The sequence below is a fragment of the Mycteria americana genome, chromosome 1 (assembly GCF_035582795.1).
Source record: "Mycteria americana isolate JAX WOST 10 ecotype Jacksonville Zoo and Gardens chromosome 1, USCA_MyAme_1.0, whole genome shotgun sequence".
NCBI lineage: Eukaryota > Metazoa > Chordata > Aves > Ciconiiformes > Ciconiidae > Mycteria > Mycteria americana.
Genome location: NC_134365.1, coordinates 53,211,184 through 53,228,794, shown reverse-complemented (window position 1 = coordinate 53,228,794; position 17,611 = coordinate 53,211,184). Strand labels below are relative to the sequence as shown.

The 17,611-nt window shown below is 41.0% G+C and overlaps 1 protein-coding gene and 1 non-coding gene across 3 annotated transcripts; both read right to left on the bottom strand.

Annotated features, from left to right (window-relative positions):
- Positions 1-3,723: 3,723 nt before the first annotated feature.
- On the bottom strand, positions 3,724-13,427 carry SLC25A3 (solute carrier family 25 member 3). 2 transcript variants are annotated; one of them, XM_075497630.1, is made up of 8 exons: positions 13,269-13,427; positions 12,966-13,119; positions 9,135-9,256; positions 6,032-6,211; positions 5,733-5,914; positions 4,823-4,995; positions 4,169-4,279; positions 3,724-4,058 (listed from the first exon to the last, which is right to left on the bottom strand). In XM_075497630.1, the coding sequence occupies exons 2-8, from the start codon at positions 13,111-13,113 to the stop codon at positions 3,898-3,900; spliced, it is 1,077 nt and encodes a 358-aa protein (XP_075353745.1). In that variant the 5' UTR covers positions 13,114-13,119; positions 13,269-13,427; the 3' UTR covers positions 3,724-3,897. The 2 variants fall into 2 exon arrangements, with proteins under 2 accessions (XP_075353745.1, XP_075353735.1); XM_075497620.1 differs by lacking the exon at positions 9,135-9,256 and adding an exon at positions 8,849-8,970.
- On the bottom strand, positions 5,312-5,551 carry LOC142405096 (small nucleolar RNA SNORA53). Its single transcript, XR_012774070.1, has one exon. It is a non-coding gene; the product is annotated as a small nucleolar RNA SNORA53 (small nucleolar RNA).
- Positions 13,428-17,611: the final 4,184 nt, after the last annotated feature.

Sequence of the window (17,611 nt, the reverse complement as noted above, 5' to 3'; positions counted from 1 at the left end):
CAGAAGTAAGACGAGTGATCAGTAATTCCCCCACAGCCTGCACAGGTATTACAAATCTTCGTTTGCCCTTCAAGCACACACCTCCCTTGTACTAAAAAAAAAATTAAATGCAAGTTTTAGAGGTGCTTTGTAATTACAGTGGTCTAAGGACAGAGGCAAAGCTCTTTCTACAGTGGAAAAGATGAGGCAGAGAGTGAGGTATTTTTCATAAATTTACAGCAGACTACTAACCTCACCTCCTTGGGTTAGTACCATTAGGGGTGGGGAGAGTATCAGCTCAGTAAAACTACAACCCCTTACTTAATTCATTTCTAGGGGCACTCACCGATACTCTCTACAATTTTATTAAGTGATTGAGAGATTCAGATAATAATGAAAATTACAGCTGTGCTACTTAAAACATATCATCCCATGCAGCCCAACCTGTAGCGGTACTCGGGACAGCTTTGCTTTTAACTAAGTATGCAGGTACAGAACTGGCCAATTATATTCTAGCCAGCAACTCACAAGGAAGAAAAAAAAAAGGCAAACAGCAATAGCATTAAGTGATCAGTGCTGAAAGATGACACCAGCAAAGTAATCCCAACATGTTAAAATCTACTTTTAGACACCGGAACATCAGCTTAGCCAAAAAGTTTCTGCTAGCAACATCCTTGTCCCACATCACTCGAATTACAAAAATCGTATCCTGTAACAAGGCCATGTAGCTGCTATGCTCAGCTATCCAAGGTACTCATCTTTGCTATAAAAAAGCAGGATGTTTATTGTTTTCACTGTGAACTACATAATTGCTATGTAGAAATGTAAATGAATTACAACTATTTGTATTATTACAGCCCATTTTAAAATGATACGTAACAAGCATTTCAGCAAGTATCGGCGAGTATCAGCACATTTGACCTGTAGTACAACCTGATACAAACACAAGGTGTGAATGTAGTTGTTACTCCAAGTTTATATAGACAGTACACTTTAAACCAGAAAGCTGATCTCAGCTCCAGTAATAGCAAGAAAGGATGTTTTCTCCTTCATAAAACAATATACACAAGCAGCATATACATAATCAATGTTTTACAAAGCACTTCTGAATTTAGTGACTGGTCTAGAGTTATCCAAGTTATACTTCGTTCAAAATGGAGTGCTCCTTTTCGATGCAGGACTTTCCTTGCAATGCAAGCACAAGTCCATCAAAACCACTGTGGCTCCCCTGCTCCATCTTCTTGACTTTCAGAAAATGTACCACACATTATGCTATAAAGCACGGTTATTAATGACAAAGTTGACCTTTTAAATGCATTTCAATACTACAGTTTTCCCACTGAAGCTTATTTGACATTTCAGTAGGTGACTCTTTAAGCAACAGCATTTTATATGTTAGACCCCTTCATCTCAAGCATCCAAACAAGCCTATGGCTGAATGTCAATGAATTCAGTAGCTGCAAGGCAATTCTCTCCCCTTCTTGGGTTTTCCACTGAAACACAACACCGGCAGTAGCACTAAGTATATTTTCCCTTTCTCAGTAACAGAAGAAAGGGGGAATAGCTAGCTGCCCCTCCTAGTCTTATCTCAGATTTACCTTGATAAAATTATCTGAGCATCTTTAAAAAGATAGCTTCAGGTCTACCCTTGAGCAATGAGAAAATAGGTTTAAGATTCTCTTATTACTGCACATATTTAAAACGGCTGCCCAAAGGTGACCCAATTCTAGAGAAAAATTGGGTGATTTTGCTCCACACATAGAATGACAAGAAACACTCTTGAGAAATTTAGCTTATCATTGGATTACTTGACCTTATCAGACTACCTCACTGTATGAGTCAAGTTTGTCTCACTCTTCTGCCAGCCTTAAAAGTTGACAAAAGTGCTCCACTTTCCCAGGATTAGAAGGAACTTGAGATGTGTTCCAGCAAACAAAAGAAGTCTACCAAGTTAAAACATGCCTTTAAAGAAACTATGATATTCAGTACACAAGTGATACTACTTTTTCTAACAAGTTGAACCCCATAAAAAAGTTAACTTCAAAAGCTGATTTAACATCAACGGTCTTGATACAAGATCAAGTCATAGTTAATACTCTTCTCCAAGGAAGCTCTTAGGAGCATTTAGCGATGCGTTAAATAATTTCAAAGCTTCCCACTCACAATGGGGCAGCAAGATGCACATACTTATATCATGAAATATATTGAAATATTCAAGACCAAAGTACTTGTACAAATGCTTTATTTATACTTAACGGAATTTGACTTTGCTGTATAATGCAGTTGATACCAACCACTCCGAGAGTGTGTTTAGTGTCATGGTGACAGGGAAATAGAGCAGTTTTAGGTTTTACTCCACATTTTGAAAGGTGGCAATTCAAAATAAGGCTCAGCTTGTTTACCATAACCATCCAAAATCTTGGAAGTCAGAGGCTTTTCCCAGGGGGTGAGAAGCTCAGCGCTATGTAAAAAGGCAGCAGCAACATCAGACTCTAGTAAGAGGCAGTGGTCATTATATTTATGCTACTCCAATAGCACCTGCTTTAATTGTCCTTTTGACTCTGAAGGACAAAGGAGGAAGGAGCAGTACAACATACATGAATGCCAAGCCAAGTTCAATTATCATCAGCTCACATGCTGAAAGGCAGCATATCCAAACAGTTTTGCACAACAGACTCTTATGCTCCAGCTCCTAACAAAGCAGTACTGGATATGGTGAACCCTTTATATACTATTAGGCATTTTCTGGATTTTTCTCAATGTGATTATCAATTGTGGGTTCTTGAACAGGCAAATCACAGAAGGCAGCATGCTCATCTTTCTGTAAAAGACTGGAAAAAACAAACTCATTGCCTTAACAAAACATTGCATGAGTGTCTCCTCTTGTGTGCCTAGGAGCCTAGATTGCTTCACATCAAGTAAGGTCCAAAAAAAATTGGTATGGCTTCTTGCACTGTAGAAGTGCATAGTTCAACCAAAACTCAGCACTACAGTTAAACTAATTCAGAGAAAAAAACCCACAAAACAAAAAACAAACCCCAAAATACCCCAAAACCACCCCCCCCCCAACCCTACAGGAGTACCAAGTGTAGAGAAAAGCCGGCAAGTTTGTCAAACTCTACAAGAGGCAAGCCATTTTTATTTTACTGTAAAGCCGTAGTAAGCTTTTAGTGGTCAGGTATCTTTGAGAATCTTTATTAACATCAGCTTTTCTTTTGTTAAGGTAGCAGCTACTGTTTAATTCCACAGTACAACCAAAAGGACTGAGTTCTTTGGTGCAGTTCAAAGCCAACAGGAGCAGAAATTAGTCAAGTAAGCGCAAGTTAGTTATGTTGGGATGACCACCCCAAAGCTGAAATCTCTCTATTATGTATAAGGTTCCTTTTATCTCTACGGAGAACACCGATATGACAACTAGGATACCCTATCAGACTGCACTCTCATCTGAGCCATTCAGGAGTTCAGCTATTCTACAGTAACAGCTTGTTATAGGCAAATAAAACAGTGGACTCAAAGTGCATAGAACTGCAGTTAGTTTCTGCAGTTCTGCAAGGATAGGTTCTTGGCACTTCTCTGGAAACAGTGAAAGTCTATTTTTGTTACAATTGTTTCACAATTTTCTAGTTCCTAAAGTGTAGAATACGTTAATTTCTTTATTATTGGGGGGGAGCAGGGGGGACTATTTGAGGTATTTGCTGCTATGAAATGAAGCTTACATATGCAGTAGTAAACAGACAGTAAGCGCTCTGTTTCTCATTTATTTCAGGCAATGACAGTGGTAGAATTTAAACCCTCATGTGGGATGAGGGAACAACCAATAATGACATCATATAGAGTTTGTTTTCTACATAGTCAAATATATAAAAGTTTCATGAAACTCATCACTGGGACAGCCAGCATAGTCAGTCCATGAGTTGGCTATTCAGTTAGACCAAGCTTCTTCTTCAGAGATTCTGGCATTTCAGGTGGAGGTGGACGAGGAAGTCTGAAATAAACCTTCACAGAATCATAGATGAACCACTGTAGTGCAGTCAGGGTACCAATCATAATGATACGAGCAAACAACCCTTTCCATACACCTGTAGAGCAAAACATAAAGCATGCGTAGTGTAAGAAGCCAGGAAAAAAAGAAATCCTCCCCAAAACACCATAAACACTTGAGCCAAAATACATGAAAATAAGGATGTACCTCTGAATCCAAGCCTCATGAGAACCTGTGAAGCAGAACTGCCCTTTTCTTTGTTCAACACAGACACCACGGAGTCAGCAGGATGGGAAACAATTGCACAGAACACACCAGCTGAAAGAATAATTCGACATTAGTTCTGTGGTGTTTTAGCTGTACCATTACTGTGTACACTAAGTACAACCAACTGAAACCACACCTTCTAATAAATTGCACAGAAGTTATGTCAAGCCTCCTGGTATCCCAAAAGGACAGCAGATACATACTTAAAATGTGACATGAATATTGGAAAACAGCTCAGTTCTGCTCTTGCAGTACCTCTTCTGCTGAAACAAAACTCCTTCTGAAACTCTGGATATTGAAAATCCCCCTTCCATCCAGATTTCTCTCCCCTTCCTTCAACCTTCCCCAGCATAGCAAAGATTCAAGTTTTTTCAGTTAAATCGGCTGCAGTTTCTAAACTTGGACATTAACATTGGTAATACATAGGAACAACTAAGAATATTGTCCTACTACAAACCCATTTTCCACTTACATATTGAATTTTAAAGTTACAAGTAAATTCTCCCATTCTAGTTACATCTATTTGATATTCTGAAAAGACTTCTAGAGTTGCGGTAGTCCATTAATGAAGTGTAGGACTTAAAGATTCCTTACCGATATAGCCTGCAATAAATGTGACTACTAGCTGTTCTGCTTTTGAACATTCACTTCGTGGCTTGGGAACGACGTACTTGTAGAGAGCTTCAACAGTACGTTCAAAGCAGGCAAATTTCATCATTGTGTATGGAATCTGTCTCATCCATAGCGGAGCAACACCTTTATAGAAACTTAACCAGAGAAGAGACAAACTCAGTTTCATTTTCTCCAGGATTTAAGGTACATTTCTAACTTGAAAAAAACATTAGTTAGTTTATTGTTGCTATCAGGAAGACAACTTCTAAATACTGACACTGTAAGGCTTAAGTGTCTCAATACCTACAGAACAGAAATTTAAGTTTTATTAGTTCCCAAGTACTAACTTAAAACAACAACACAAATTTGAATTTACCTGATCCCTACGCTGCACAGCTGTTTTTGTAGTCACTCTTCAGATTACAATGCATTGCAGTAATGCAGTACTGATACTACAAGTGCAGTAAGGCTCATGTCTGCATACCAGCCAAGTCCCAATAGTGATAAATGGCTTGTATATTTACAGCCACTTCTATCAGAACAGAAAGCTAACATGCAGTTATATTACTCTTACATGCCAATGACTCAAGCATCTTTGACCGTACAACCAGAAAGTTGCTGAGTATCTCTGACTGGAACTGCTAGAAACTGAAGTTATCCAGCAGAACTCAGCACAAAGATACTCACAAAGATGGATCTAAGGAGCATGTGGAATTAACAGCCAGTTCAGCACAGATTCCCCAAAGTATGTTAAGTTGTTATCTTGAAATACAAAGACCAGGAAGTATTATAAACTAAAGCCGCAATTAGTTTTAGCAACAGTCTTTCATTAGGAAAAAATACTCATCAAGAACCTGAATAAAAATAAAAATTAAAATCAAGAGATACTTACGCCCAGATACCTTCTTCTCCAAACATTTTAGGTACAGCCTGCCGCAGAGTGTTAGCATATCCAGGCTGTGTCTGAATACGAACTTTAGCAGCTTCCATTGGAGCCAGAGCAATGTCAGCAAAAAACTCCGCACTGGCAGATGCAGCTAAATACAGCGAAGTACGCCACAAATACGCATTTTCCTGAAGTGGATTTAAACACATATTTTTATTAATAAATGGTGCTTTTGTGATTACTCCATGTTACTAATGCTATTATGTTCCAGATATATAGCCTCATGTAAACCACTTAAGGCTTACCTCTCCCAGCATGTTGCCATATAGGATTTTGAAAACTTCATAGAAACCAAATTTACAAAGCCCCTGCATGGAATATCCAATAAAGGTTGGAGCCCATCCCTTAGCCAAGCCACGAACACCATCTTCTTTGACTGTCACTGAAAATCCATTGAAGATGCTCTTGTATTTTTGTGGATCAACCTAAACAGAATAGGCAGTTAATTGCTTGATATAGCTTACTATTTACCTTCTCACACTCCCATCCAAAATATAAAATTCTTAAAACTCCTCATACAGCTGGCTTCCTAAGGTTCCCTGGACAGACTATGTACTCACCACAAGGTTACACTAACGTAACTGTAATGGTTACTTGCTAGTCTCAAATCCTAACTTATTTTAGCAGCCAGTATGTTCCTCAATACTCAGGAACCACCAAACTGTCTGAATTTTGCTTTACATTTATTCTCCAAATCAACAATACGACTTTCTGTATTGAAAAGTTTTACTGTAATCACCTGCCAGTAGTATACTGGTATAATTATGTTTAGATCAGATTCTTTAAAAATTTGACAGCTTCCGTCAGCAATCTCATCCACTCTACACGTCACGCCTATGTACACTCAAGTGTTGCCAGAAACCAAACCTGACAATTCACTTCAGTCTTAATCAGAAAAGGTTATTTGTCCACTGTTAGTTTGATCCCTCCACACAAAGACAGATGGAGAAAAAGCAGATCAAAGAGTACTCAAGAACTTCTACACTTGTACTCTGACTTCACAGTAAAGGCTATACACAAAATATTTTCTGCACACAAGACTTGGAGTGAGATTTCATGAATAACTTATCAGAAATTTAGAAAAGATCAACTTGAATAATTTTGTTTCATGTGAAAGGAAATCATTTAACAGAAATTCTTAAGCAAGTCAATCCGACAAATTTGAAGTCACATCACACTGTTACTTTTCGTATTTGACAGCATCCAGCATTTCCTCAGAGGGATAAGAAGGAAGACATCAAATTAAAAGTCAACCAAAGCTTTCAGAAAGAGCTATGGGACACACATGCCAAACTGCAGTGACTGATATTTTGTCTTGCAGTCTGGCAACAACCTACTTGAGAACTAGTTCACCTGAACATGTCAGTTTTAAGATTCAGAATATCAGAAAATTGGGTATTTACGCAGGCACTGTAAAATGAAACTATGTTCATGTCAGAACCATGCTTAATTATCATCTACATAAAAAGTGACCTCTTCTTAAAAAGACATGAGAGGGCAGGCAACGGGTTTCTTCCTGGAGAATCTGGGAAGGATTAGTAACATGTTCTGTACTGGATCTGTAAAGAGATAAATGCTGACAGGTTTTACAGGGTCACACCTGGAATCCACATGGAACCCTCCTCTTGCACCTTCCTCTAAGTGCCAGAGAAGGAAGGGGAAGTATCACCACCCTTAGCATGTAAGAAGCTCAGGACTGGTAGCCCAAGCTGAACATACCTACCAAGCAGTTGAAGCCTGGAAAGTATGAGGCCTTGCTCCCAAGCTGTATATGCAGCATTGCATAGCTCTCAGGCCTTCTTGCCCATTAACCCAATTTGCAGTCAGATTAACAACTGTTTGAGATGCTACAACCTCTCTACCCATGATCAATCTCCTCCTTCTCAGGAAACTCAACCTTAGGCATGGGTAGTCAAGCTACCGATCTTGAAGTCCATAACAACAGAAGAGTGCACCTAAACTACATTTTCAGAAATAAAACACATACTCAGTTACAGCTACTCCCTACTAGTAGAAATAGGGAATTCCTACACAGTTAGCCTGGTCTCAATGCAAATTTTGTAGAAAGCAGCATGTTGCCCTCGTTTGATGCACCCTGTGTTTGTCGGATGTGTTACGGAATTACTAGTTTGGAACCAGAATTCCACGTGTTCTCAAGTACGTGAAAAAGCCTCTGTTGTAAAGAAAGCTAAATAAAAGCCTTCCAGAACACAATTTTAAATATCACATGCAGTACTCCTAGTGTGACCTAGGTCTGACTAGTTCATAGCTCCCTCCTAATTTCAGGAGTTCTATCATTACAAAATCGCCACTTTTATAATCACTGTCAGCCTGTGCAACAGGGAAGTCATTAACTACTATATTTCCAGAAATTTAGACGTGTGCTTTAATTTGCTTTATTCTTGAGGCACAGATTTGCCTGAATAAATCCATTAGTATGTTTTTATCCATGGCTGTTCACTAGACGATTTTAATGTGGAAGCTGGTATCGCAAATTAAGTGCAACGTGACAACGCTCCTTTCAGTTCAATCAAGAACCACTTCAAGGAAACCAGCCACAAGCACTGATGGCCTTCCAATATAATTTCAAGTTTTATCCATTCTATTCAAAGTGGCATCATTAGAAAGTATCCAATCCATAAGCCATGCAGTGATATCCACAATGTTAATGGATCAAATTATACATGCATGTCACTCCAGGCTAAAAAACCACAGATCTTCAAAACACCAAAGATACTATTTCCTTCCTCCAAAAGCCCACAACTAGCGCTAGATAGCCTACCAGACAGCAAAGAGTAACATTGTGGTGGGTGCCTTTTAGCAAATATAGTCAGTTAAATGTGCCTTAAATGTAGTCAAAAATAATTCATTCAGATTATCCTAAATGCCTCTGCTTGTCTTGAAAGTGGCATTTCGTCAGTCTCACAGCAGTAGACTTGATAAAGTAGCATTCAAGTTTACTCACTTCCTGTCATTCAGAAAAGACTGCTTCCCTGCTGTAAACTCTTAATATGCTGGCTACATAGAGAAAAAGTTTAAGAAATGTTTAAGTTAATACAAACCTGCATACGACATTTCACTAAATCCAGAGGTACAACAGCAGTGTGTGTCAGGCCACAACTTAGGACCCCACCAACGCCACAGAGAGCATAAAACTTGAGCGAGCCATATTCACAACTGTATTCTGCAGCAAAAAATAAAGACACACCATGCTTTTACATAAACTCCATGCACTGTTGGACAATGATGTCCAGGGGATAGTTTATGCCTCCGATTCATTAGTAGATTAATTATACCACACTAAACATGCTTTGTCAGTGTCACCACATACCAACATGCAGAACAAACCTGTATTCTGCATTTAACCAGGTCTAGAGGAACCAGTGCTGTATGTGTTGTTCCACAGCTAATAATCCCACCAAGGCCACAAAGCATAAAGAATCTGCCTGAGCCATATGCACAGCTGTATTCTAGTTAATTGAAAAAAAAAATTACGTATGATCAATCACAAATGGTAACAAAGATCAGGAAAGAAACAATTTTGACTGAGTGCTACCTTCTCAAAAGTATTAAACTGAAATAATCTCCCATGCTATATTATTCAACTCTAGCATTATACTAAAAAATAATTCCCTTGCTTTAAACCAACACCTTTTAGACTAACAAGATTTGATTCTAGGCCTCCCAAATTGAGTTTGTTCCTTTAAAAAAAGTAATGGAAGAAACAGTCAAGTTTTAGCTCACAACACACTTAAAACACAGAAATGAATCCCAGAAGCTCCTAGTAGAAATGACTCAAAGTTGCAATGTCCAACATTTTCTTATATCAAGGAATTAATTAAGCAAGAAAAGTGTTTCTCTAGTATTCTGGAGACAAAGCTGGTTTGGTTAAATATTCTGTGATAGTGCAACTTCTGTATTTAAATAGAGACCATCCAGATCTATGAGATCAGTGTTAGATTTTTCTTTATACAGATAGATTTTCAGGAATTTTTCAAATTCTTTACACAGATTTTTAAAAATTTCATTTCAAAGACAGAACCTCAGATTTATATAGCTTGTTTAATGAAATTTCAGAATTTCATTAAATTAATTATCACATTCAATGCTCATAAACAAGATTCGTTAAAGAATCTTTCACATCACATTTAATCAAGTGATATTTCATTTGCACTGTTCCATACAGTACTGTGTATAAAACCACCCAGTCTTAAAAAGAGCAAGTTATTAATTTTCACAAATTCCAATAGAGCAAAGTTACTGGAGCTGAAAAACAATAGTTTCCCTCTTCCATTTTTTAAGAAGCTACAGAGGGTATGATTACATGCAACCAGAAAACATTTACGTTTACAATTAACAGTACAAAATAAGCATAAGGTAACAGCACAGTTCTGCTACTATGCTTACCATTTTAAATATATAAGCAAAACTAATATACTGAATATGCATATAGAAAACAATACACTATGTAGAAAATATTCCCCAGAGTAGAAAGGGATCATCTAGGTTCTTTTGCTATTAGATCTAGTAGTGTTACTCCAATATAATGGAAAAGACACTAAAGTGTTACACCAATTTAGTAAGAACTATCTCCAGAGAAACACTAATGGAAAATCAGAAGATGGCAAAAAACTATCTTATTCAGAGCTTCTTTACCCTGTCTTTTTGCTTCTGAAATAAATTCCTTTATGATCATCCACAAAAATTTGCAGTTACATTCAACAGCATCTACAGAGCACCAGTTAATGCTAGCAGGCTTATCCAGCTCATAACTTTGCTATTATAAGGGAACTTCTTCTTCAAAATGTTCCAGATTTTACATTGCATTTTACATTCACATTTCTCACCTTAGTCTTCAAAATTAATCACCAAGACAATAAAAACGTCATTTTTTCTTTATTCTAAAATAACAAATACCAAGTCACAGACACCGTATTAACCCTAAACTTAAAGCAAGGAATCAGTTAACAGTCAGAATAATGCATAACCTATGAGAATTTTTTTTAACTGAGATACTGCTCAAGACTGTAAATGTGCTGGTCTGGGACTTACACGTACCTCTAAAACAGCTTGGTTATACTAGCAGATTTGCAGACAGCAGTAACATTCTGTTTACAACTTGCCACAATGACTGGCTAAACAAACACAAACAAGGTTTTCTATGCAGGTGTAATCGGAGAACAGACTCTGGGTTACAGGGCAGCTCTGTCTAGCTGCATCTTTGGCCTGCAGCACAACAGTACTGCAGTAGTTGCCATGCCGCCCAGATACCAGAAGTGTTCCAGTGGTTCACTCTCCCTTTTTCACAACAATTTAGTTTGAAGTCACATTCCTCAACTGACAGAGACAGACACTTGTAGAAGCCACAGAAAAGCAGAGCTTTATGTATCTGTTTTATTACAGTGGTATTCAGACTCACCTGTCAGCTAGGTGTTCAAAAACAGTAATTAAGAAAAACAAGCCAGTATCAATTAGGCTTGAACTGTTTACAGGTACCTAAATTTGTAGTCATATAGCAACATTAAGAAAAAAAGCCATAGTAGATCCCAGACTTTCTATTTCAGAAGTAAAGTCAAATTTCCTAAACACCGTTACCTGAAAAGAGAACCAGCTAAACATGTAGTACAGAGGGCAAGGAAGTTATTCTAACATACCTAACATACCATTTTAACATATCATAACATACCTTAAAACGAACACCCTGAAGCTACTCAAGTATAAATATATAGCACAAAAACATGTCTACTCTGTTAAGATAGCTACATCATAACTATTTCATTTCTTTGCTTCTGATCTGACACATTAACAAGCACAAATTCCAAGAGCTGATGATAAAACACTTTGTCTCTGATCTGTGTTATGTTTGATGCCCTGAGCTGAACTCAAAAGGTCTTGTGGTTTGTACTGACTTTGTGTGACCTTGCATAAGCTCAGATATCTTCTGCAACGTGTTACTCTCCCAACAAAAAGGCAAGAGAACCAACTGGTATGTGAAATAATGAACACAGCAGAAAAGACTACAAAGACCAAGATACTCTGGTCATCTTTGACTGCATCTGCCTACAAACAAGATGAAGATTAAACATAATGCTTTTAAGAAATAAGTGCACCTACGACACGTATTTAGCATACCAAAGAGCAATTTAGGGCTTTAGTTAGCTAGCAACAAGATTACTACACTACAAGCCAGAAGTACTTTCTTGAAAACTTAATAAAATCCAACACCCAGTTCTGTCTCTCTTTCACATGTTACATGAATGTTCATGCAAGAGCACTAATATACTTCAATAATCATAGTACTTCAGAAGAGGTATCTCGCTGAAAGCACTTCTCTGTTGTTTTTTTTTTTAAATAAAGGCAGAGAGATGCTTTTAAGTTATTAGCAGCTTAAAAGAATTAGAATTTTAACATCTACCTCCACTATTAGGAGTATCATCAAGATCTGACCTTTGGAAGTCATGACAGTGATCAGGAAACGTACAGGAAGCACTTGCACTTAAATCTAAAATGCATCACTGCATCTTAGACAGCAGAGCTATCTGGTGTATGCCCCACAACTACAAAGGAGAAAAAAAAAAAAAAAAAGAAAGAAAAAAACCCAGAACAGCTGCAGGCCCCTCTAATGTGTCTGGATGTTCAGATGTCCAGCTGTAAATGAAGAAAAAAAAGAAAAAAAAAAAAAAGAAGGAAAAGACAAACGAATGGGAAAGATAGTCTTTCAAATCGATCCAGATTAACATGCTGCTGTTAACCATGGAAGAACTAAGTACAGGCCTACAGCCTCAGTCCCCGAGGCTGCAGGCCCAGTAGAGCCAGAAAAAGCACTCTCTTGTCCCCAAGACAGACTCCATCAGGGGTCTCTGCAACCACTCTGAACTTAAACCTTCTTGTGTCCTTTCCCGGTAACACCGGATCCTTGCTGCCACTCAGCACACACCGCTCGGGGAGCACGGAAGAGGCTGCCAGCGCCTCCCCCGCCCGTGCCCTTCCTCGTCCTCCAAGCGGGCGCGTAGGCCCAGCGCCGGCTCCTCCCCGGCCCGGCCGAGCCCCGCTGAAGGCTAACTCTCCTTCCACCACCCCGACGGGCACAAGCCCGCGGAAACGGAGGTAGCGCGGGCACCGGCGCCTCCACCGCCCACAGGCCTCGCCTCCGCCGCGACCCCTCCCTCCCGGTCTCACCTTCAGCGGCAGATGCGGCCGCCAAGCTCCGCCGCGTGGTAGGCGCCTCCGCTGGCTCCGCGCGCTTCCTCACCCCGTCCTGGACCAGCTGGAAGTGCGGCGCGTAGAAGGGGTTGAGCCGGGCGAGCGGCGCGATGGACGAGAACATGGCGACCTGAGGCGGGCGAGAAGAGCAGAGCGGCGTGGGACGGGGAGGCCCGCCACGGGCCCGGCAGGATGGCCTCGCACCCGCGAGGCAGCCCGTCGCCCGGGGGCGAGCACCGGGTCCCGCCGGGCGGGCGCCCCCGCGCCGCCCCCACTCACCTCCTAAGATGGCGGCAGCGCGCGGACCCGCTGCTGGGGCGGCAGCTCGGCGCAGAGGCTGACCGCGGGCCCCGCTCCGTCACTTTGTCCTTCGCCGGCGCAGGGGGCGGAGCCACAGCCCAAGAAGCTGCGGGGCGATTGGCGGAGCCGCTCTGCGAACCGGCGCACGCGCAGCAGAGGCCAACGCCCTTCCCCCCCCCCCCCCCCCCCCACGCCTGCGCACCGCGCTCCGGCGCTGGGGGAGGGGGCGGCCGCCGCCTGTCCCCGGGGCAGCCGCGCCGCGCCCCGGGCGGCCAAGCCATGGCTCGGCCAGCAGCGGCCCTGAGGAGAGGGCCGGTGCGAGTGCGCTGTCTGCCTCCGCGGCTGCCCGTGCGCTCACGGAAACTCGTCGGCTGCCCTTGCCCTCGCAGAGGTCAGGCTGGCGCCGCAGCTGCGCCAGGCCGGAGAAAGGCAGTGACTGCCGGCTGAAGGCCCGCCGGCAGGGAGACGTTTCTTCTCGGGTAGTCAGGGGTGCATGGCTGCACCCTCCCCGTGTTAAACCCTCCGCCTAGACCGCTGATCCTTCCTTCTTACTGCCCGTCTCTGGGTGCTTGCCAATGAGCCCACACGCTTCCCACAGCCTTCAGGCTGCGTTGCAGCCCAGGGCAACGTCAAACCGGAGACACTCCCCAACTCCTGCTCTACAGGCACCACACACACCTTACCCATGCGGCAGCTGCCCGCTCCTGGCACCGGCAGGCTAGCCTCGATTCATGCTCTACAGCAGTTGTACTTCGAATCACACCCAGTTTTTAAGATGAGTTTAAAGTCCTCGGTATCGCCTCAGATTCCAGTTCTGTTTACTAGCATCTAGGAATACTTTCTATTCACAGTATGGTAAACATAAGACTGCTCTCTTAAAAGGTTCACCGCTCCCGCCACAGTGCAGTTTAAGACCAAGCGTGGTCAGGAGGCAAGCCACCAAATGCACTGGCTGCAGCCTCTACGGCTGCATTTCACCTCTGGAGGACAAGCTTGCAAGGCACCTTGACATGGCCCATGCTACAACGGCTTCAGCCGCTTACAGAAGACTTGCTAGTTACTGGTTTGTTAAAAGTATAATGCTATTTAACACAGCACCCATGCTTGGCCTTAACTACCTTAAACTATGCCTTTTCTAATACAGTGTGATTTCACTCATTTTAGTGGATTTACGTAGTACAAAACTGGCACAGCACGGTTCAGCTCTCCAGTTCCTGAAGAGGTAAGAACTCCAACTTTTCACCACCTTGATCATACCTTAACAACGTCAGCACAGAAGACAGCAAAGCAGGAGGCACATACTGAATATCCCAGCTATTACTTCTGGGCACAGAGCCATAACGCAACTGCTAGTGCGCCTGCACCAGCACACTGAAGAAGCACCCCTTCAGTCAGCTCAGCAGCACCTATCGAACTTCCCTGGAGGATGACCTGGTACACCAGCCTCAGGCCTTGGCTCTACTTGCTGTATTTCACAACAAAGTTGATCCAGGCAGACTGTCATACACAGGCAAAAATGGCACACGCCTAATAGGACTGTCACAGAAGCCTGGGTTGGCTAAGTCCCTCTTGAGTAAACTAGACTCCAGCTGCCAAGTAGGAAAACGTCAGCTCAAGTTTGCTTTCTTTAAATACTTTCATTTAGCAACCAGCTGAGAGCCTGAAGTGCTGTGCACTTCACTGCCACAGGCAGCAGTGAAGACAGGCCAGAATTGTTCATTTTGCCATTACTTGTTCTGCTCTGCAAACTTGCATCTAAACAATTGTTGGTAGCAATATTTTATCTAGAAGCCAAACACTGATACGTGTTTTTAATTAGCTCATAGCCTCTAAATGTGACTGAGACTTGGGCCCTTATCTTGAAATTATATATAAATGATTGCAATTCTTGCGGACTTTTCCGATTTTTAACATATAGAAAACCTCTGCTCCTTCCAATTACACAGGATGAACATGTAACTATATTTATATCCATCTAATGGCAATTTGTGTGCACAACTACCACTGACAATTAATTTCTAACAGCTGTGATATTAACAAGTACTATTAAACAGCAGTCTAACATATCCCTGTGAAAATATAGGGATAATATATGTTCCTGCTGAGTGCGTATCATTTTACATAGAAAATCCCTTCAACTTTTCCCAGATGTGAAAGAATAAAGTAGCAATTGCCTGTAATTCAAACCATCTAGATTAATCTGATTTCTGACACACACTGAAGGTAGTAATAGATGGAAGACTTGAAAGACATTACCTGTTGCTGTCCACCTCTGCCAGATTCATAGTAAAAAGAGCTATTGTAAATGAAATCCATCTTTTTAATCAGTAGCTTTTCCAATTTTGGGAGTTTAAGAGAATGTCAGTTTGGCAGCTCCAAAGTTTTCCTAATTACATCTCTCCTCCTACTATTAACACCCACCACACAGCCCCTCCATCCCTCCCCGCCCCCAAGCTTGGGGGCGGGGAGGGATGGAGGGGCTGAGCTTACAATCAAGAAATTGTAGACTAGTTCCTGTCTTACAATAACTTTTCACAGTTCTAACATTTTGGTGAAGCCTGTAAGTAAAATCAAAGCTCTTAAAAGCTTGTTCTCCAGGTGACTTATTTTCAAAAATACACAATGAGATAGTGAAACAACCATCCACACCATTTTTAATCAGGTTAGCACAAGTAGCATCTGCTCCTGTTGTAAGCATCTATTTTACATACTCATTCATCGTATCAACGCCAGAACTACTAGACCATGATTCTAGACAATCAGTAACAGAGCAATTCAAGCTGTAAGTAGGTTTCACAGCCCAAGGGAAGCCTAACCTCCTTCAACAGGATCCAAACTAGCTAGGTTAAACTGCAGCAGTCACATCCACTTCCTTCACTACAGGAAGTAGTGAAACCTCTCCTATTCTTGTTAGTCACTGCCATAAATGTCCTTGTCTGACAATCTTCTCAAATCTAAATTCTCCACAGACATTACACATTTTTCCTCCATAAAACATCACATTTTCTTCCTAAATAAAGAAGGCAATGCAGATACACTTTCTAACCACAAACTACCAGTGCTGACAAAGAATTTCAAAGTGAGGTAGGACAGAAAATCTGAGGAATTATTCTTTTAGATATCAATATATACATACACTTACAAGTGTATATGCCACCTTAGGATTATTTTAAAAGTTGAATTAACCTGTAGACCCTGTGCTGTATGAACACATGCATGTATGCATACATCTGTCATAGCCTGCTGTTGCACTGGTGCAAAGCAGCCTGGTATACTCCCTACAGAAAAAGAAAAGCAAAAGTCATCGGGAAGTTTTAGACAAACATAGGTAAATTTACCAAACATACGGTAAAAGCAATATTAACAGACAATGAAGGGTATGCCAAAACACCTAAGTCTGTAAACACAAGGTTTAAAAATTATACATCACAATGTACCCCTGTATCTATTTTGGTAAGTCAGATGAAGTTTTTAAAAATTTTTTTTAAAAAGCTTCTCAGCCCAATATGCAACTTCAGCCATATCAAAGCAAGCCAAAAATACCATGCACAAGACACGCCAATTTTACAAGCTTCATTTGCAATTACACATTTTTTTTCTGCTGAAGAGCCTCCTTCTGAAGTTCTGTTATTCAAAGGCATTCTTTTTGTACTCAGCTTTTCTGATTTAACTCTGCACAAACTAGTTAGCACTTTTTTTTTAAAAAAAATATTTTGTCTACAGAACCATCTGAGAAGGAAATTAGCAGGAACTCAGGATTTTAATACCATAGATATTTTCATAAGTTGTGCCACAAGAAAGACAAACTAAAACACACATAGATCAAGCCTACGAGAGATCTGAAAGCATTCTGTAGGGTAGTACTGAGCATGCTGCTAGCAAGTGAACTTGGGAGAAGAAAAAGTTCCTTCACACTGTTTCCTACTTAAATACAAATCAAGGTTTCAAAACACACACAGAATTTAAATTTAAGATCCTCCTTGAGAGTTTCTCATCTCAGACACTAGGTAAGCTCTCACAGCCTTACCGTGGACCAGGTGCCATAAAATTAAGCCTCAACACTGCAAGTGATATCCTCCAGTGATTCACAGCCTGATACCAGACTCCTGAGACTAGGTTCACATTAAAAGATTAGCACACAATTTAAAGGGAAAAGCGCAAGCTCTGTTAGAAAGCTCCAATTCAGACAGGCAAATCAAGATCTGTCATGTTTTCAGCACAGCATTCTAAGCAGCATGACCAATCACGAGAACAAAACCCACCAAAACCAAAAAGCCACTGTCATGCCTATTAACTTACACAGGCCTTTTTCCAGACTTTTT